The sequence below is a fragment of the Trematomus bernacchii genome, unplaced genomic scaffold, assembly GCF_902827165.1.
Source record: "Trematomus bernacchii unplaced genomic scaffold, fTreBer1.1, whole genome shotgun sequence".
NCBI classification, from domain to species: domain Eukaryota; kingdom Metazoa; phylum Chordata; class Actinopteri; order Perciformes; family Nototheniidae; genus Trematomus; species Trematomus bernacchii.
In genome coordinates this window covers 3,244,918-3,263,947 of record NW_022987869.1, presented here as the reverse complement: position 1 = coordinate 3,263,947, position 19,030 = coordinate 3,244,918, and the positions used below count along the sequence as shown (strand labels likewise).

Here is a 19,030-nt window from a genome sequence, read left to right as displayed (position 1 = left end):
ATGCGCACGCAGTTTGCCCAAAACCGGAAGCTCTGTTACACTCTATATGAAAAATACGTTTATTGACATAAATGTTATGATGGATTATCAGTAATCATTTCAAAGTGACACAAAGATATTGGATTAACCTTCAGCAGCGTTTATATGTGTTTTAACACTAGAACCGCCAATCGGGTCAATTTGACCCAGAGCTGTTTTTTATTGTATATAACTTTTTTTCAATAAAATATTAAAGTCTCCCAGTCCGTGACTTTTCCTGAAAGTGTGTTATGTAGCACCCTATGTTGTTAAAAATGGTCAATATGAAGTCAGATTGAAGAAATCGCCAAAAAAATTGCCATTTATACCTATTTCCGCCCAGCGAGTCATATTGACCCCACCCCTTTTCATAAAAATATGACGTGTTGCTATAGCAACGCCTTTTGTCTACTGCGGTTCCTTATAGATTGAGAGATAGATTGAGAGAGAGAGAGATAGATGGATAGATATATTGATAGATAGTTATAGATAGAGAGAGAGAGAGAGATAGACAGTCTGTAGTGAAGGAGTGCGCTCCCGCTCACGGGAGACTGCTCGCGCTGCGCTCCGCAGCAAACAGCTGTGGGGCGAGTTGAAAGTACGTTATGCTGGCCTGGGTGTCTAAATAATGCTTCCGGGCCAGCGGGCCATTTATAATGTTGAGCCCTGTCATATGAAAAGCTGAGAGTCCACAGATTCTATTGGTATAAGTAGTTATACAAATACTGTTTCAATCACATTAGTATGCATAAAAAGTGACAGGTCACATCCCCCACTACTTATGCTAATGAGCCCCTTTGATATGCTAATGAGCCCCTTTGTTCGAGGTGTTACCACGTGTAGGTGTGATATCACAGATAGCTGTGATATCCTTTGATGTGAGGAGTGAGGTGTTGTAACATGTAGGTGTGATATTCCCCCTTGTAGTAGATCCTTTGTTGTCTAATCTAATTAGCCTTTGATGTCTGCCCCTTTGTTGTCTAATCGAATTACCCTTTGATGTCTATCCTTTGATGTGAGGGGTGAGGTGTTGTAACATGTAGGTGTGATATTCCCCCTTGTAGTAGATCCTTTGTTGTCTAATCTAATTAGCCTTTGATGTCTGCCCTTTGTTGTCTAATCTAATTACCCTTTGATGTCTGTCCTTTTATGTGAGGGTGGTGAGGTGTTGTAACATGTAGGTGTGATATCACACCGACGTGTTATAAGCCGTCTTTCTCATAAAAAAGTCCCCTTGATCTCTTCTCCATCATAATCTTTGAGTTTGTAAACAGATGGTTGACGAGGTATGCGTTCGGACGCCGTAAATAATTCGTCGGTATAACTCTGTTCATATTTTTTATCAAAGACCCCTCTCGCCTTGGAAATTCTTACAAGTTCCCCCTCCTCAAAGTTCATTTTCGTAGCACCTTTCCCCTACTGATGCTAGTGACCCCCCTTTGTATACTAATTACCCCTTTGTTCGAGGTGTTATCACATGTAGGTGTGTTCAGTTAAACACTGAGATTTTCAACATACTACTCTACAAAATGATTTTTTCATATTCTTTTGACAAACTATACTTGACTTTTTTACGGAAAATCATGACAAACTTTAACGTGACTTATTCTTAAATTTTCCATACTAAAGTAAGACTTGAAAATACTATATCGTTGTTTTTTAAATTATATTTCAACATATAAAACAGAACTTTTGTTTGTGTTAACATAACATTGACTGGCTTTTCCTTGATCATTTCAACATGAAATACTATGAGTTTTTTTTTTTTTTAAATGATATTTTAATATACCATATTGGCGGAGATAATATTTACGGGCCCTTTGAGTAGAATGTTAAAAAGTAAGCTAGTCCCTGACTGTAGTGCCCACTCCTTAGGTTGGCTCCACTTTGGTTAAATTACTTTAGTTAAAATGAGGACATTCTAAATATAGTTAAAGTGGAGTAATTTGAGTTGTCTGATGCACACAAGCCTGTTTTTTGTTTGTTTGCACTGTTGTGTGCACTTAAATTGATGTTGATGGTTAAATTAGTTATTGGTTCAAATGTACTGAGTTCTGAACATGTCATCTAAATGTAGAAATGCCTTGGGCATATGGTTCTTGTTTCAAAAACAATGCAGCATTTTATTTATTTGTTTGTCCTGCTTTTACAACATACAGTATAAGCACTCCTATGTTGTTGTTGTTGTAGTACTTTACCGTATCTGTAGCTATTAACATGATTGCTCATATTTCAAGCCATATTATTCCTGACCCCTTATTTTGGATCAGTTTTCATCAACCAGCCACCATTCAAAACCGCATACATACATCTGTTTTTTCCCCCTCACAACACGCCTTTTCAGAATTTTAAAAACCCTAAATCTAATTTAGAGAGGACAAATAAAAGTAGTAGGTGACTTTTTTATAGATCAAGGCTAATTAGATTGACAACAAAGGGTCTGAGAGTCTCACAGTCTTGTCCTCACAACAGTGTAAAATAAATTTGATGCAGCAGTGAGCCAGAGTCATTGCAGTTCATTATGTGTTTGAATATATCAAAATGTTCTAAGAAATGTTTTAAAGCACCCAGGACTCTCATTTTTGCCTAGACATGACTTAATACACGATACAAGTTTTAAAGCTTTGCCTGGAAGTAGCAGATTAAGTGATTTAATGGTGGAGCAGGATTGTTAAGAAACCCAATTCCTTACAAAGTACTTTATATTCTACCAAGAAAACGAATTCCTTACAAAGTACTATTCTATCAGTTGTAAAGTGTTGCACACTTCTAAGTGTATCTAAAAGTATCTTAGTAACACAAACAAAAGCAAGGAAGAAAAAAGCAAAAATCAGTAAAGTCATCTAACAAAACATATATTTAAAAAAGTAATGTTAGTCAAGTGAAGTTATCAAAACTGCATTGTTTCATCGAAACAGTGTTAAACTCACAAACTCTCCATTTAGAGTTTGATTCTTTAAGAATCTCAATTCATTACAAATTAATGAATATTTTACCAAGTTATAAAGTTTTGCATCCATTAAAGTGTAACTATAAGTATCTTTGTAGGAGAAAAACAAAAATCATTTAAGTTATTTCCAGAAAACTGGATTGTCTTACTAAAGTCCCAAAGTGCCTTTAAGAGTCACAATCTTAAAGAAAATCTGTTCGTCTTAGTGGGGGTCCTTAGTTTTGGATGATTTGCTGATTGGGGTGGGACTTATTGCGTTGAGTGTCTGTATATTCAAAAATATAATGGAAAAAGGTGAGAAAAAACAAATATCACAGTATGTTGAAAAATATGAAAAAAGTAATGTTGTGTTAAAATAACATGAAAGAAATCAAAAGTAAAGCATCTAAAAACATATATTTAAAAAAAGTAATGTTAGTCAAGTAATTCATTACAAATGAATGAATATTTTACCAAGTTATAAAGTTTTCCATACATAAACGTGTATCTTACAGTTCCTTTGTGAGAGAATTACGCACAAATCTGTCATATCAAAACACTCTATTGCAGTATTTTATCTGTTTTATGTGCTCTATATGTATATATATATATATATATATATATATATATATATATATTTGTTGCACTGTTGAAGGAGCCTGTGACCTGTGTTTTTCATTGACATATCGACACTGTAGCTAATGGGCATATGCCATAAAGCCTTGAAACTTAAAAACTTAAAATGATCAGAAACTGCATTGTCTCACTGAAAACAGCTCTAAAAGAAAACCCAATTCCATACAAAGTACTTAACTTTCTACCAGTTGTAAAGTATTGCTCACTTCAAAAGTGTATCTAAAAAGTATCTTAGTAACAAAAACAAAAGCAAAAAGCATTAATGTTAACAACGCCTCAAAGGGCGGACTCCTGAGTTCCGTAATGTCCCCCTAACACGGCACTTGGACTATTTACATCATCTAGGGAAGCATACCAGTAAATCTTCCTTATAGTTAATAAAGTAATTAAACAATAAAAAGACAAGATCAAGGGGTCATTAAGATCTTTAAATTATTATTTTCCTCTCAAAGAGACTTTGTTGTAGTTAGTAAAATAATTAAACATTAGTTCACAAGCCCTACAACTTAAGAGAACATCCATAGTTAACACAAATCATATTAAAACTAATCTAATTTAGAGAGGACAATAAAAGTTTTAGGTGACTTGGTGAGTGAAAATTAATGGCTGATAGCCAAATCAGGAGGTGACCGGCTGGGGGAGGGGAGGGGGTGGGAGGGTGTGTGAGGGGAGACAGTCTCACACATCCAGACTCCATTTTTCATGAAGAGCCTCAGACGGAGGGTCTGAACCCGGCACAGATACTGCATCCGTTTCTTGACTGGCGCTCCCGACGGATGGCGGTAAGTTGTCACAGGCGTCTCGCTGATTAAACCCATATCGATGCGTCTCTTTGCCATTTTCGTTTTTGAAAGTTTAGGTGACTTGGTGAGTGGCTTTTTATTTAGTTTGCACGGATTTCTTTTTTATCTAACTCCACCCCCACCTCTATCTTCTGACATCACAGCAAAAGGAATGGGGAAGGGGTGGGAGGGGGACGGGGACGGGGTGGGAGGAGGACGGGGTGCGAGACAGTCTCACACAACTTCAAAGAGACTGTCTTAATACTAGTTACAAACACTGATCAAAGGACATACATCAAAGGGCTAATTAGATTGACTTCAAGGGCTAATTAGATTGACATCAAAGGCTTATAACACGCCGGTGCGATATCATGTTATAACACCTCACCCCCCTTACATCAAAGGACTGACATCAAAGGGCTAATTAGATTGACATCAAAGGCTTATAACACGTCGGTGTGATATCACACCTACATGTTACAACACCTCACCACCCTCACATAAAAGGACAGACATCAAAGGGTAATTAGATTAGACAACAAAGGGCAGACATCAAAGGCTAATTAGATTAGACAACAAAGGATCTACTACAAGGGGGAATATCACACCTACATGTTACAACACCTCACCCCTCACATCAAAGGATAGACATCAAAGGGTAATTCGATTAGACAACAAAGGGGCAGACATCAAAGGCTAATTAGATTAGACAACAAAGGATCTACTACAAGGGGGAATATCACACCTACATGTTACAACACCTCACCCCTCACATCAAAGGATATCACAGCTATCTGTGATATCACACCTACACGTGGTAACACCTCGAACAAAGGGGCTCATTAGCATATCAAAGGGGCTCATTAGCATAAGTAGTGGGGGATGTGACCTGTCACTTTTTATGCATACTAATGTGATTGAAACAGTATTTGTATAACTACTTATACCAATAGAATCTGTGGACTCTCAGCTTTTCATATGACAGGGCTCAACATTATAAATGGCCCGCTGGCCCGGAAGCATTATTTAGACACCCAGGCCAGCATAACGTACTTTCAACTCGCCCCACAGCTGTTTGCTGCGGAGCGCAGCGCGAGCAGTCTCCCGTGAGCGGGAGCGCACTCCTTCACTACAGACTGTCTTTATCTCTCTCTCTCTCTCTATCTATAACTATCTATCAATATATCTATCCATCTATCTCTCTCTCTCTCAATCTATCTCTCAATCTATAAGGAACCGCAGTAGACAAAAGGCGTTGCTATAGCAACACGTCATATTTTTATGAAAAGGGGTGGGGTCAATATGACTCGCTGGGCGGAAATAGGTATAAATGGCAATTTTTTTGGCGATTTCTTCAATCTGACTTCATATTGACCATTTTTAACAACATAGGGTGCTACATAACACACTTTCAGGAAAAGTCACGGACTGGGAGACTTTAATATTTTATTGAAAAAAAGTTATATACAATAAAAAACAGCTCTGGGTCAAATTGACCCGATTGGCGGTTCTAGTGTTAAAACACATATAAACGCTGCTGAAGGTTAATCCAATATCTTTGTGTCACTTTGAAATGATTACTGATAATCCATCATAACATTTATGTCAATAAACGTATTTTTCATATAGAGTGTAACAGAGCTTCCGGTTTTGGGCAAACTGCGTGCGCATCACTCTCAATCCTCAATGGTAATGTTAAAATGGATTTATGAACTTCCCCTCGATTCTATTGGCCCTAACGGTGAAAAAGAGGTATCAATCACCAAAATCGACCAATGGGTTCCAGAGATATGGCAAATATGACGTCAGCGCCTCCATTTGCGTAATCCTCCCTCATCGACTTATTCCGGTGAGAACGCAATCTACTAGGACAGTTCCGGGGACTAAAGAGTTCGGGGACAGCATTTGAAACTGAAGGACGATGCTATTCCTAGTTTGTTTGGACCGTTTGGAGCAGGGGAAGATTCGGGTACACAACCTGTAAGTTTGCATTGTTATTTGTGTATTTATCAAACAAGGTATCTACCACGACTGTTTAAATGTGTAAACGTGTGTCGGACTGCTAGCGTTTCCATATATCAACTCTAATATCAGCAGATGGCCTTACATACATGTATCTCATAGCAGGAGAATGTCTGCATTCACACACGAAATACTCATAGACAGCAGAGGTGGGAGTAAGTCCTACATGTGCAAGTCATGAGCAAGTCTCAAGTCTTGACCTACAAGTATCAAGCAAGTCCCAAGTCACTGTGGTGAGAGTCAAGCAAGTCAAGTCAAGTCATTGCTCAGGGCAAGCAAGTCAAGTCAAGTCATACGAAATTCTGATGAATAAGCCCAGTTTCTGCATTTAAATCATGACAGTGGTTATGAAAATGGATTCAACCCACACTATGATCTTCATTACATACACAGTTAATCATTTGAAATCTAATTTAGACCGATGGCAATTATATTAGATTCATATTAACCCTAGAACTGCAGACAATATAGCTAGGACTCAATCAAAAAGTCTGTTCAAAAAGGCAGAATTCCAGGTAAGAAAATCATATATGGCATTTGCCATTACACATATTTAATTTAAATGTCTGTTAACACTAGAACCGCCAACAGCATCAGCACCTACATATATATCATTTTCAAATCATTTAATTTGTTCCTCTTCATAATTTCCTTATAAACTAAAAGTAGGACGATTTAAAACTCACTTAATTGGGTTAATTTAGAAATTGCTTCAGTTTATCATCATAACAGATCAAAAAGTTCAGATACATTTTTACAATAAATCAAGGAATGATGCACTTCTACAAACAAAAACAACATAATTAAAACATTTAAACAAACTACTAAAAGTAGATGAACTACATTATTCAACAGATTACAGTAACTTCTGATAACACAGGGGAAATGACAGCCCGTCAGTATCGGGGTTAGTCAAAATGAATCCCTTGGAGGTTCTAGTGTTCATTTACCGTTTTGTCTTCTCTTTGCAATGCTTAATCGATTTGAAACCAAGTCTAACGTAGCTTAAACTTAACGTTAGCTTTCTAGCTAACACAACACATTCACGCACCTTTCTCTGTGGGTTTTTTGTAGTGACGAATGAAGTTGGATGTTGTGGTGGTCGTGTCACTGATCTTTATGCTGCAGACCCTTCATACCACTGTTCTCTTCTTATTAGCGTCATCGACAACATAATCCTTGAATCCAAACTTCACTATTTTTGGAGTAACGCTAGCCGCTGCCATGTTAACTGACACTCCTGCCGTAGTGGGTTGCCAGGTTTGCGCGCACTGCGCTATAATCACCCAATCACGTTTTTTGAAAAAACTAAACGTAATATCTCACTACAAAAACAAACGCAAATATTTAATTTTAAACAGTCAAGTCCTTTCAAGTCATCTGTCTCAAGCTTAAGTCAAGTCTCAAGTCATGAATACCAAGTCAAAGTCAAGTCAAGTCTTTTATCAATGTTAGTCAAGCAAGTCTCAAGTCAAAAAATATGGGACTCGAGTCTGACTTGAGTCAAGTCATGTGACTCGAGTCCCCACCTCTGATAGACAGTATACTCCGGGTGATTTACCGTACGGTCAGTCGCGAAACGTAATTACATTATAGCTGGCGTTCCTAGCGTGTATGCTACCGAGCTAAACAACGGAGCTAGACATGAGTTTGCTTGGGAAAACGTTGTTATGCCAGCTACAATGAATGTAGCAGACTACCCGTATAAGATTGCAATTGTAAACATGTTCTTGATAGCCTAATATGAACCACTATCTGTTGTTGATAGTATAGTATAGTATAGTATAGTAGCCTATAGCATATTACACTGAACAACTAGCAAACGTAGGTTAGCATTGTAATCCAGCTGGCAAGCTGACGAACATAAAACGACTAAGTTTCAATAATATTTTGTGATTGGCACTTCATTTCGTTAGGAATGTCTCCCAAACAAGGTATCTACCACGACTGTTTAAATGTGTAAACGTGTGTCGGACTGCTAAGCCATTGACACTGTGCTAACTAAGTTGCTAGCGTTTCCATATATCAACTCTAATATCAGCAGATGGCCTTACATACATGTATCTCATAGCAGGAGAATGTCTGCATTCACACACGAAATACTCATAGACAGTATACTCCGGGTGATTTACCGTACGGTCAGTACATTATAGTTGGCGTTCCTGGCGTGTATGCTACCAAGCTACCGTTCATAGCGTGTATGCTACATAGCTAAACAACACACACACGGGATGACCCACTCTGATGCCTCGTCCTAAAAAGCCCCGGCAGCCGCTTACAAAGCTGCGATAGGCAAGATGCCGAAAACGTCTATAAGGGGAGGAATGGATGATATACAGTGTATATATGTATATTTACGCATGTTCATTTTGTACATTTCTAAAAATAAAGTTTGATGGAAATACTTAGTAGGCCTATCCTTTCTTCCCTGAATTATTTGCTCCTATAACATATCATTCATATATAGCAAACCATGATTTGATTTCTCATCAAACAGTAGTAGTTTATTACAGGTAAAAATAACTTACTCTTCTATAACAACAGTTGTAGGTACAGTTCGGTTAGTTAGCGCAGTGGTTCCCAAACGGTGTGCCGCGGCACACTGGTGTGCCGTGAGGCAAGTCCGGGTGTGCCGTGGGATTTTGTGACAACCATACGTTATTATTGCAATATACAACTACACAAAAATAATTATTTTTTTATTTACTATATCAGTACTTTGTATGCACTCATTTCATAATACAGAGGCAAACTCTATACCTAAAAACAATTCTTTAAAAAAAAATCCTCACAGAACCCCATATTTCGCTGTTAACGCAGTTGCAGGTGGGAATTATAAGACCGTGTCACATCGAAGGCTGAAGGACAACATTAAAACAGAGAAACACGCAAGAGGGAAAATGGAGCGATTTCTTGTGCGGAGCAAACCACCAACCACCAGTGCAGAGACTGCCGACAACCCACCACCGAAAGAAAAGAGGAAAAAAACTGTCAGCAGACAGTATCATGAAAGTTACCTGTCTTATGGCACTGCAGGCGAGCGGCAGATTTTCCCTACAAATAGACGAATCTACTGACATAAGTGGGGCTGCCCAACTTCTGGCAAACGTCAGATATGTTGATGCTGACTCTATCAAAGAGATGTTTTTCTTTTGCAAAGAAATGGAAAGCCATACTACGGGAGAAGAAATATTCAGGGTAACTAATAACTATTTAACACTAGAACCGCCAACGGGTAAATTTTACCCGCAGCTGTTTTTTGATTGTATGTAACTTTTTTTCAATAAAATATTAAAGTCTCCCAGTCCGTGACTTTTCCTGAAAGTGTGTTATGTAGCACCCTCTGTTGTTAAAAATTGTCAATATGAAGTCAGATTGAAAAAATCGCCCAAAAATTTGCCATTTATACCTATATCCGCCAGTGGGTAATATTTACCTCATAGAAAATGCAGCGTAAACATGACGTGTTGCTATAGCAACGCCTTTTGTCTACTGCGGTTCCTTATAGATAGAGAGATAGATAGATAGATAGATATATTGATAGATAGATAGAGAGAGAGAGAGAGATAGACAGATATATAGTTATAGATAGTGTAACATCTTGGCGAATACAAGATCTTGGATGACTGAGCTCACGTTGAGGACCAACCCAGTCTCACGGCATTTCGTGTTATAGTCACGTTATTTAATCTATTGATTCGTGTGCACCACCACGATTATCCCCTTATTTTCGTGTCACACAGAACGATTTTAAAAGCAATGTATTTCTATTGGTAATGTGTTTCGTGCCTGCAACACGTCTTTTTCTCGGTCTGGTCGTGGAAGACCGGAAGCTGTGTGGTTCATAAAAACATGTTCTTACTCAATATCAAGCCACGATTATTGCTTTTATTTAAAATCGTATCATTTCGGACTTTTGTTGCCGTCTGTGAGGAAAAGAAATGGGGCTCAGAGCCTCAGGATACTGAAATCTGTATTTTTAAAATCTTTTTTTCCTTCTAATTTGTTATTCTTTTCAAAATAACACACTGTTATTTACTCAACAATAACACACAATTATCCTTGTTTTTATTTATTGGTTTAATTCGATAATCTCGGGCTATTTTGACGTCCGTCAGGAACTAAATTTCAAAATAAAGTCAACACGTCTTTTTCTCGGTCTGGTCGTGGAAAACCGGAAGCTGTGTGGTTCATAAAAACATGTTCTTACTCAATATCAAGCCACGATTATTGCTTTTATTTAAAATCGTATCATTTCGGACTTTTGTTTGTTGCCGTCTGAACTGAATTTCAAAATAAAGTCCGAAACAATACCAGAAACAGATTTAGGACTTTTCAATAATCCTCAGCGGTGATTGGATGTTTTAGCCGCAATGCATGTAGGGATATGGTGTTTATGCACACGTTTCTTTCGTGTCAGAAAGCACGATTTTCAAAGTAATGCATTTTAAGTGGAAGAATTGTTCGTGTCTCCTCTTCGTGTCTCGGGAAGCCGGAAGCTGTATTATTTTCTAATGTTTATTTTTTTTAACCATAACGGGTACTTTACATAACATTGAGTCAAACTTATCCTTGTTTTGTTTATGTTAAATTGTTATTGTCGATCAATTGTCCATTTTATTTATTAAGGTTTAGGATATTTGCCAGGAGAAGGGAGACCGTCGGAAACCGGAAGCTGTATTATTTTCAATGTTTTTTTTTTTTTTTTATTAATTTTTTAACCATAACGGGTACTTTACACAACATTGAGTCAAACTTATCCTTGTTTTAATCCTTGTTTTATTTATGTTAAATTGTTGTTGTCGGTTAATTTTCCATTTTATTTATTAAGGTTTAAGATATCATTAGTCTTTTATTTTATTATTATCATGCTTGGTGTTTACACTTTTCTGCATTTTATAAGGCAATATATACTTTTTTGTTTTTGTCTGTAGGCTACTTAGGTTATTAAATAGTTATTGTGTCAAAATATAGGAAATGTATTAATATTTTATTGTATAATCGGTACAGGAAATGACATAATTCAGAGCACCACCTATTGGCCAAAGACCGCTGCCATCGGCATTGCGATCCATCCTCCGACAAAGTAAGTTGTGTCACTAAAGTCTGATGCATGATTTAATAATTGGGGCTTTTTTTTAAGCCTTTTCTCGCATAGTTCATCATACATAATGAACTGTTCTAAGTCTGAGAAATGCTTCCGCCATAATCAGCAAAGCAACATTAATGTGAAATTATTCTTGCGGGCGGCTAGCTAGCTAGCTCACGTTCAACATAAGCTTAAACTAGTTTAGCTACATTTATATCAGCTCATAAGTGGTGTGTGGAAAATATTTGTCTTAATTACGGCTACATACGTCGGTGTTAAAGTGTGAGTTATACGTTATCTTAATCGCTTTTGTTTGACACATGACAGTGCTGCCGAGCGGACATTTAACATATGTTTGGGGGGGAGGGGCATAGTTCATGTGCACGGCCATGTGCTTGTTACGAGTCTGAAACAGGAAACACGTAAATTAACTCACTCAGTCTGTCTAAAGTAGTTAAACCGTCACAATGTGCATTTAAAAAAGCTAGTTTCACTACATAATTCACTTTTTCTGTTCTCTCCTGCAGCTCCTGTACCCACACCACAAACCCATACACTGATCTACACCATCATAAAACCAACGGCACTTTTAAGAGCCAAACTCTCCCTATCTCCCTATCTAGCTCTCTTATATCTATCATCTATTTCTTTATTCACCCTTCTATCTATTCTGTGTACTTCTCTACTTTCCTGTGTTTGTCAGTCTGTCTGTTTGTAATCCTGTGTTAATCATGCCAGGTGGGTCTACAAAAAAGACATGTCCCTTCTGTCAGAACATTTTATTTTGTGCACAGAAGATCTGTGCACATTGCCTTAAGGAGCAGCCAAAAAAGCTGCGCCTTGAGAAGAAGCTCAAGCGGTTTGATGAGAAGCGAGAGGATTGGGTGTCTGGGCGGAAGAAGAACCACAACATTGCTTCCATCAAGGATGAAGCCATTGTCTTGGTATGTACACTTTTTACTGTATGTTAATGCCCGGACACACCAAGCTGACACCAAAGAACTGACACAGACGGACCCCCGACTGTTTGCCAATATATTGGGCCAGGATAAAGTTGAATGTTGTTTTTATATACATTTATTTCTTAATGATGTTTGTATCTTATTAACCAATATACACTTTGATATCAACTTCAAATATAGATATTATTGCAAAGGTATTATTTAATATTCTCTTTTCTTTCAATTTTAAAACTACTCTTATCTTAACTTTCACAGCCAAGGGACACTATTTTAATTTAACTTTCACATTTAAATAAACAGAGCACTTCCTTCACTTCCATGTTGTGTTCCATTCTTGCTTATGTACACACTTTTAGACATTAAAGGTAGGGTAGGTAAGTTTGAGAAACCAGCTTGAGTGCGCTAGAATTTGAAAATACACAACCGGAGAAAATCTGCCACTTCCTCACAGAGCCCCTCCTCCAACACACACGAACGCGCACATGACCAATGAGGGCACGAGATAAGTTTGTGCACAGATGGAAGGCTGACAGGCAGGTAGGCCATCCAGTTATTTTAGCCGGGCCGGCTAAAATGATTGGTCGTGCTTTTTACAGTATTACGGCTTCCACAGATGACATTTTTTTATGGATTTTTTGTCAAAGCACTTAAGATATTCATTGCTATCGGGATGTTAAGAGCATTCCATGGAATATAACAAAAAGTGTATCTCAAGCCGGTTTCTCAAACTTACCTACCCCACCTTTAATAAGACTACATCATTGTATGTTACTACTCTATATTACTCTTACGACTGCAGCCACAACATACGGGAACGTTTTACATTGCAGCACGCAATTTCAATTTCAACAGTGTCAAGCTATGCTTGGATTGTGTTACATTTTTAATTATGCAATACTCATTGTGTACACAAGTGTTAACTGTTAATTGTTGAGTGGTCACACATTTGCATCTTATTGTACTTTAACTTTAAGATTATCAGGGTTTGAACTGGGACTCAGGATACTGATTTATTTGTATTTTGTGTTTGTCTATAAAATATTTTTCTGCTTCTACTGTGTAACCCTTCCTGGTAAATACATGATTCTGCAAAAGCTAAACTCAGCATCTAGGTTTATGAATGGCATACAACTAGATGCTGTCATCAGTAATGTTATAGTTGTAGTTATATAGTTGTTTCCTTTCCATTTCTTTAAACAGTAAATATATTATTTTGTCATTACAGCTTGAGAAACTCCATGCCATTGGCTTTAAACCAGTGCTGCTTCTTGGCAAGGAGACCAGGAAGAAGGAGGTCAAATGTGAAATCCTAACCCCTCGCTGCACACTGACCGCCTATGCCCAGGATTACCTTGACAAGATAGGCACTTTTTATGAGTTCCTTTGTGAAGGTGAGATGCTTGCACTATATCTTCACAGTTCACAGTATTGTGTACACAAAATGTTTGTATCAATGTTAAACTCTTCTAGGGATGGTTCACCCCTAAAACATGTTCAGTCAACGAGTCCTTACCTCCCTGACAGTATAAACGTTGGAGAGCTTAACATTTCCTTATAACCAACACAGTTATATGGAATGAGTTTGGATCAACTCATTTAATAAAGTCAGTTAAGTTAACAACTTACAGCGACTGTTTTCAATCCATCCAAATCTTGTGGGACAACAACTTGATCCAGTATTTATCCTTTGATACAGCCAGAAAGCAGTCATTCGAGCCATTTATTTGGGTTTGGCAAACTATATTTTTGTGAGACAACTAACACACATCCTTTCTACCTGTTAACTGTCACTATTTTTAGCTGCAAAGTATTACAAAAGTTGCAAAGCAAAAAGCAAAATATTTAGGGATATGGACAACGTTTGACTGTTCATTATTTTAGCAAACTACATACAATAAATACATTTTTAAACACTGAGTATGTAGCCTAATGAGACATGGCTTACTCTGCAGAGGGGACTTGTGGACATTTAACTGTTATTTATCAGGAAATAGGTAGGCAAGTTTACTTGAATTTGAAAAACCATTTTGGGGTATTGTGCTACCACTTGCGCATTCATTGTATACAAATTAAAAGTTGTTAATGTCAAGGTAGTTGGGTTTGATGACTGAAATGTAGTTTTAGGCTTGAGCCATCTCTTAAGCAATTTCCTTTTAGCAAACCGTTCCTAAACTGTTTGCTTTATCAACGCCCAAAAGGGAGAAATGTTTTGAGGTTAATGGTAAGAGCACAATACATGAAGACGATCCCAGTTGACCACATATTCAGTTTGGCAGTTCTGTATTAAGGTCATGTTTCTCGGGTTGTAAACAAAAGCAGTTATCCAGTGCATCCAGAGGTCCCTTTATATTACATTTAGCAGACGTTTTTATCCAAAGCGACTTGCTACTTATTTGATTGCACTTATGCAAAACACGTTTGCGTCAGTCTTATAAATTCTGAACAAAATGTGTGGATGTAAATAATGTAAGGGAACATACATGCACACGTCTATATGTTGTCTACCGACAAATTGACATGTCACATCACATGGAATGTAGACACAAATCGGAAGAATAATATCGCAAAAACAAAACCATAAATGGTTGACTGGATAAATACCACTATTACTGCTATTAACTTTGACTGCACACAGTCCTATGACATGACGAGTATATTTTTGACCCTGTCTGGAAACATACCTTAAGCACGCTGTATTTCTTATTTCTAGATATATGAGTTAACCTCTTTGTCTTAAGCAAATCAAGACCAACATTTGTTTAACTTGCACAGGTTGGACACAGGACTCCACTGGCCAGGGGGTTGCGGAAGATCCTAACCCCTAGATTCCACCGGGTCCGTCTGCGCCGCGGTTTTGGTCCGGCCTCCTCCGGCGTCATACCCTACCAGGCGCGTTTCAGAAGCATTTCAGAAGCGGAGAGTCTTGCCTGCCGGCTCGCAGTTTTTGTTGATTTGGGCATATTTCCTGGACAGGCTACTTTGTACAGACAAAGTTAATAATAACTGTAATATTCCAGTTATAAACGACATGAATCAAAGATGTGTTGCTGTATTTTAGTGGTAAAAAAAATGCATTCATCATCATAATTATTCTATATATATAATGTACACAGTGCCTGTAAACCGGAGGAGAACGCTGGCATTTCTCCTCCTACTTGAAAGACTACGGAGGGATAGGGTCTGCAAAATTAGTTTGTGTGTGTGTATATATATAGGTCTATATAGCTCTGAACGTTCCACTTCCTGCCTGCCCGACCTTACGTTACGGCTGCGCTGCGACAAAAATAGGATTCGATCCTAATTTTAGAAAAGCCCTGCGCCGAGCCGCTTCTGGGACGCTTCTGAGCCGTAACGCGCCGCGTGTGGTGGAATAGCACCCATTGACTAGAGTGGCCGCGATCACCTTGAGCACCGCGGCGCAGCCGTAACGCGTCCGTAACGCGCCGCAGACGGACCCGGTGGAATCTAGGGGTGAGGAAGAGACAGTCACGCTGAACCTCACACCCTGTGACCCATCTGAACCAGAAAACAACTGGCAGGAGGCAGGGACGTCAGAGACAAGCACTGTGCAGGTGGAGGTGCTGAAGCCCCCCCCCCGTGAAGCAGTGTACCACCAAAGAGGTAGGGCAGGAGGCAGGGACGTCAGAGAGCCAGGTGCCAGAGACAAGCACCGTGCAGGTGGAGGTGCTGAAGACCCCCCCCGTGAAGCAGTGTACCACCAAAGAGGTAGGGCAGGAGGCAGGGACGTCAGAGAGCCAGGTGCCAGAGACAAGCACCGTGCAGGTGGAGGTGCTGAAGACCCCCCCCGTGAAGCAGTGCACCATCATAGAGGTGGGGCAGGAGGAGCAGCCCCAGCGGGATGATCTGAGACAGGCTACCACCACGGAGGGGCCAGGTAATAAAATAGATAGATCGAATCGGAGGGATGAAACCCTCTTTAATGGTCACACATGCAGAGCACACAGCACACACAGTGACATGTGTTCTCTGAGATTTGCAGCTTTTATATTTATAAAAGTCAAGAGTGTTTTCCGATATCTTCCTAAAAGATTATTGGAGGTAACTTGTTGACAAGTCATGCTTCTACAATATCTCAAAACACCTAATTGCACTTCTTGCATTTTTGGGAATAATGATTGTTCCAATAGGTAAATAATAATAACAACAATAGCTTAATCTAAATAACAATTTCACCTACAACTTCATAAATATGAAAGGAAAATGGGATACTTGGGTATGTTTATATCCTTAGGTACTTGGATATAAATAAATATTAAACATTTAGAAAAATACATTCTTTCATTCCTGAACAGACATGTGGTTACTATATGGTTATACCTTTTTCACACAAAAATGCAAAGCAACAGCAGGCTTACTATACATTTGATAAATCACAAAATAAAACTCATGTCATTTTGTTTACACACAGAAAGGGTCTTACATTGTAGCGTTGGGCAGTAGGTCGATTACATCAAAATGATTTGGCTCATGTCCATATATTGTACGAGAGGTTGATATCATTAATATTGTGGTCTACCTAAAGCAATCCCTGACCCTAGGGGTAAACTTTGAAGCAACTCATGCAACAACGTCATGCAGCATATTTAAACTTTATACTCAAGAACTGCATTTAGATATGACACTGTCCCATAATGAATATACGGGGAATAAACTTAGGTTTTTGAATCAAAGTTAAATTCATTTAACGTTACAGCACAACATGTTAATATTTATCAAACTATTCCTTACACATAAAGTATGGAGTCAATTATATAGGCAAGACAACAAAACACCTAGACTTCATAGATCAACCTCAATTAAATCGCAATAACAAAAAGATATCTGTACCTAACACCTATTGCATCATGTGATGCTGCATTTGTGGGATGTATTTTGAAACTTGAGTTTAAGCTTAACTTGGTATACTGTATGTATATAGTAATATTTCTTCTTCAACCCACAGCTGTCAGGACAGGGTCCGTGAGGGACACAGTACTTGGTCCTAGACGCAAAAAGAAAAAGTCAGGTATGTTAACAGTATTAAGTATTTTGACTGATTATAAACATGTGCATGAGTCGAATTGATTGGTATTCTAATAAATCTATCGACATGTACTTTAGCAAAGTGCATATAAACGCAGTGATTGATGCTTCTTCAGTGAGTTAACAACGCTATATTGTGACTAATAACTATAACTGATACATTATCCAAAAATCATTATCCAAAAATCCAAAGGGCTTTAATTGTCTAATTAGACTAAAATACATACAGTCATAGTTGATAAGGTGGTGATGAGAATGCTAGGCAGTAAAGGAAGCAGCAGTGCAGTATTTTCTTTGGTCATCTCAGGCTCAGCAGTGGTATGGCCATTCAAACAAGCATCCCATTATAGGACTGAGAGCAGCTTGGTTCCATTTCAATGATGTATACAGTAACTTTTGACCAGTGATAACAGTGTGATCACTATTCATCGTACAAGTCTGGTTGCTACTTAAGTGTTCATAGTTGTATTTATTTTATTTCTAATATGACTAATACTGTATGTGGAATCTGCTTTGATGTTCACAGATTGCTCCTACCACACTCGCCTAGAAACTTTCCCCATCAGGAGTTTAATAAGAGAAAGAATGAGAAAGGTTAGACAGGAATAAAAGTAATGCATAGGGTGTGCTTTATGATTTATGTGATTTCCACCACAATTGTTTGCTAAATAGCTAATATGCGTTTGGTCTTTCCGAAATTAGAGATTTGTTTTCTTCTCTTGATAGGGAAAAGCAGAAATGTTGGTGGAGTGGGAGCCCTGTCCAGTATGGTATATATATCTTCCAGTTACTTGGCTTCATGTCATCTGATGTCCCATGTTGGAGAACAAACACATGATATTTAACAAATGCAAAACATCCAGATCTACCACCAGTCCTCTTATATATTTCACTGCTGTTATTCTGAAGCAGCTGAAGTAGTGTAGGAACAAATGATTGTTTAACTTCATTGTTGTTAATGTATGTATTTTGGTTTGTTTTTATTGTTTGTTTGAAAATGTGTTTTCATTTCTATGTTCACTTTTTCTAAATGGTGGTGGTCGTTAATAAATGGAAAATGAAATATTTACTTATATAAATTGAGTTATAAGATGTTTGCTTCACACATGTTTTATGCTTTTCGGAAAGACGAAACCAGTACCTGTAACTAACATTATTCCATTCTGTTTTCAGTGGCAAGGAGTGGGCTCATTCCTGGCAGCCGAAGAATTCTCCGGGATAATGCATAAAAATAAAAACTGTTATTTGAACTCCAGTTTTGTTTTTGCACGTTTATTCTCTTGTTTATATGCTCCATTTGAGTCGTATTTAATATGTTTCTATTAGAAATAAGATGAAAACCTCCACCAAAATGCATTTGACTTTTTAGGAAATTACAGTTGAAATACTACATGATTTCATTGTCAGTGATAGGAACACCATAACCTATATTAAGCATATTCATGTGTGAAATCTGGTACGTTGCCATCCACTGCCTTATCTAATTTGTTTAACTTCCGAAGTATAACGCTTTGGAGGTAGGCTTGCATATCATTTAATTATAGGCCTA

General features: G+C 38.0%; 1 protein-coding gene across 1 annotated transcript; it reads left to right on the top strand.

Annotated features, from left to right (window-relative positions):
* Positions 1–12,207: 12,207 nt before the first annotated feature.
* Positions 12,208–18,710, top strand: LOC117469218. Its single transcript, XM_034113599.1, has 6 exons — positions 12,208–12,420; positions 13,664–13,829; positions 14,239–14,245; positions 16,026–16,333; positions 17,402–17,464; positions 18,655–18,710. Exons 1-6 carry the CDS (start codon positions 12,208–12,210, stop codon positions 18,708–18,710), a joined length of 813 nt encoding a protein of 270 aa, XP_033969490.1.
* Positions 18,711–19,030: the final 320 nt, after the last annotated feature.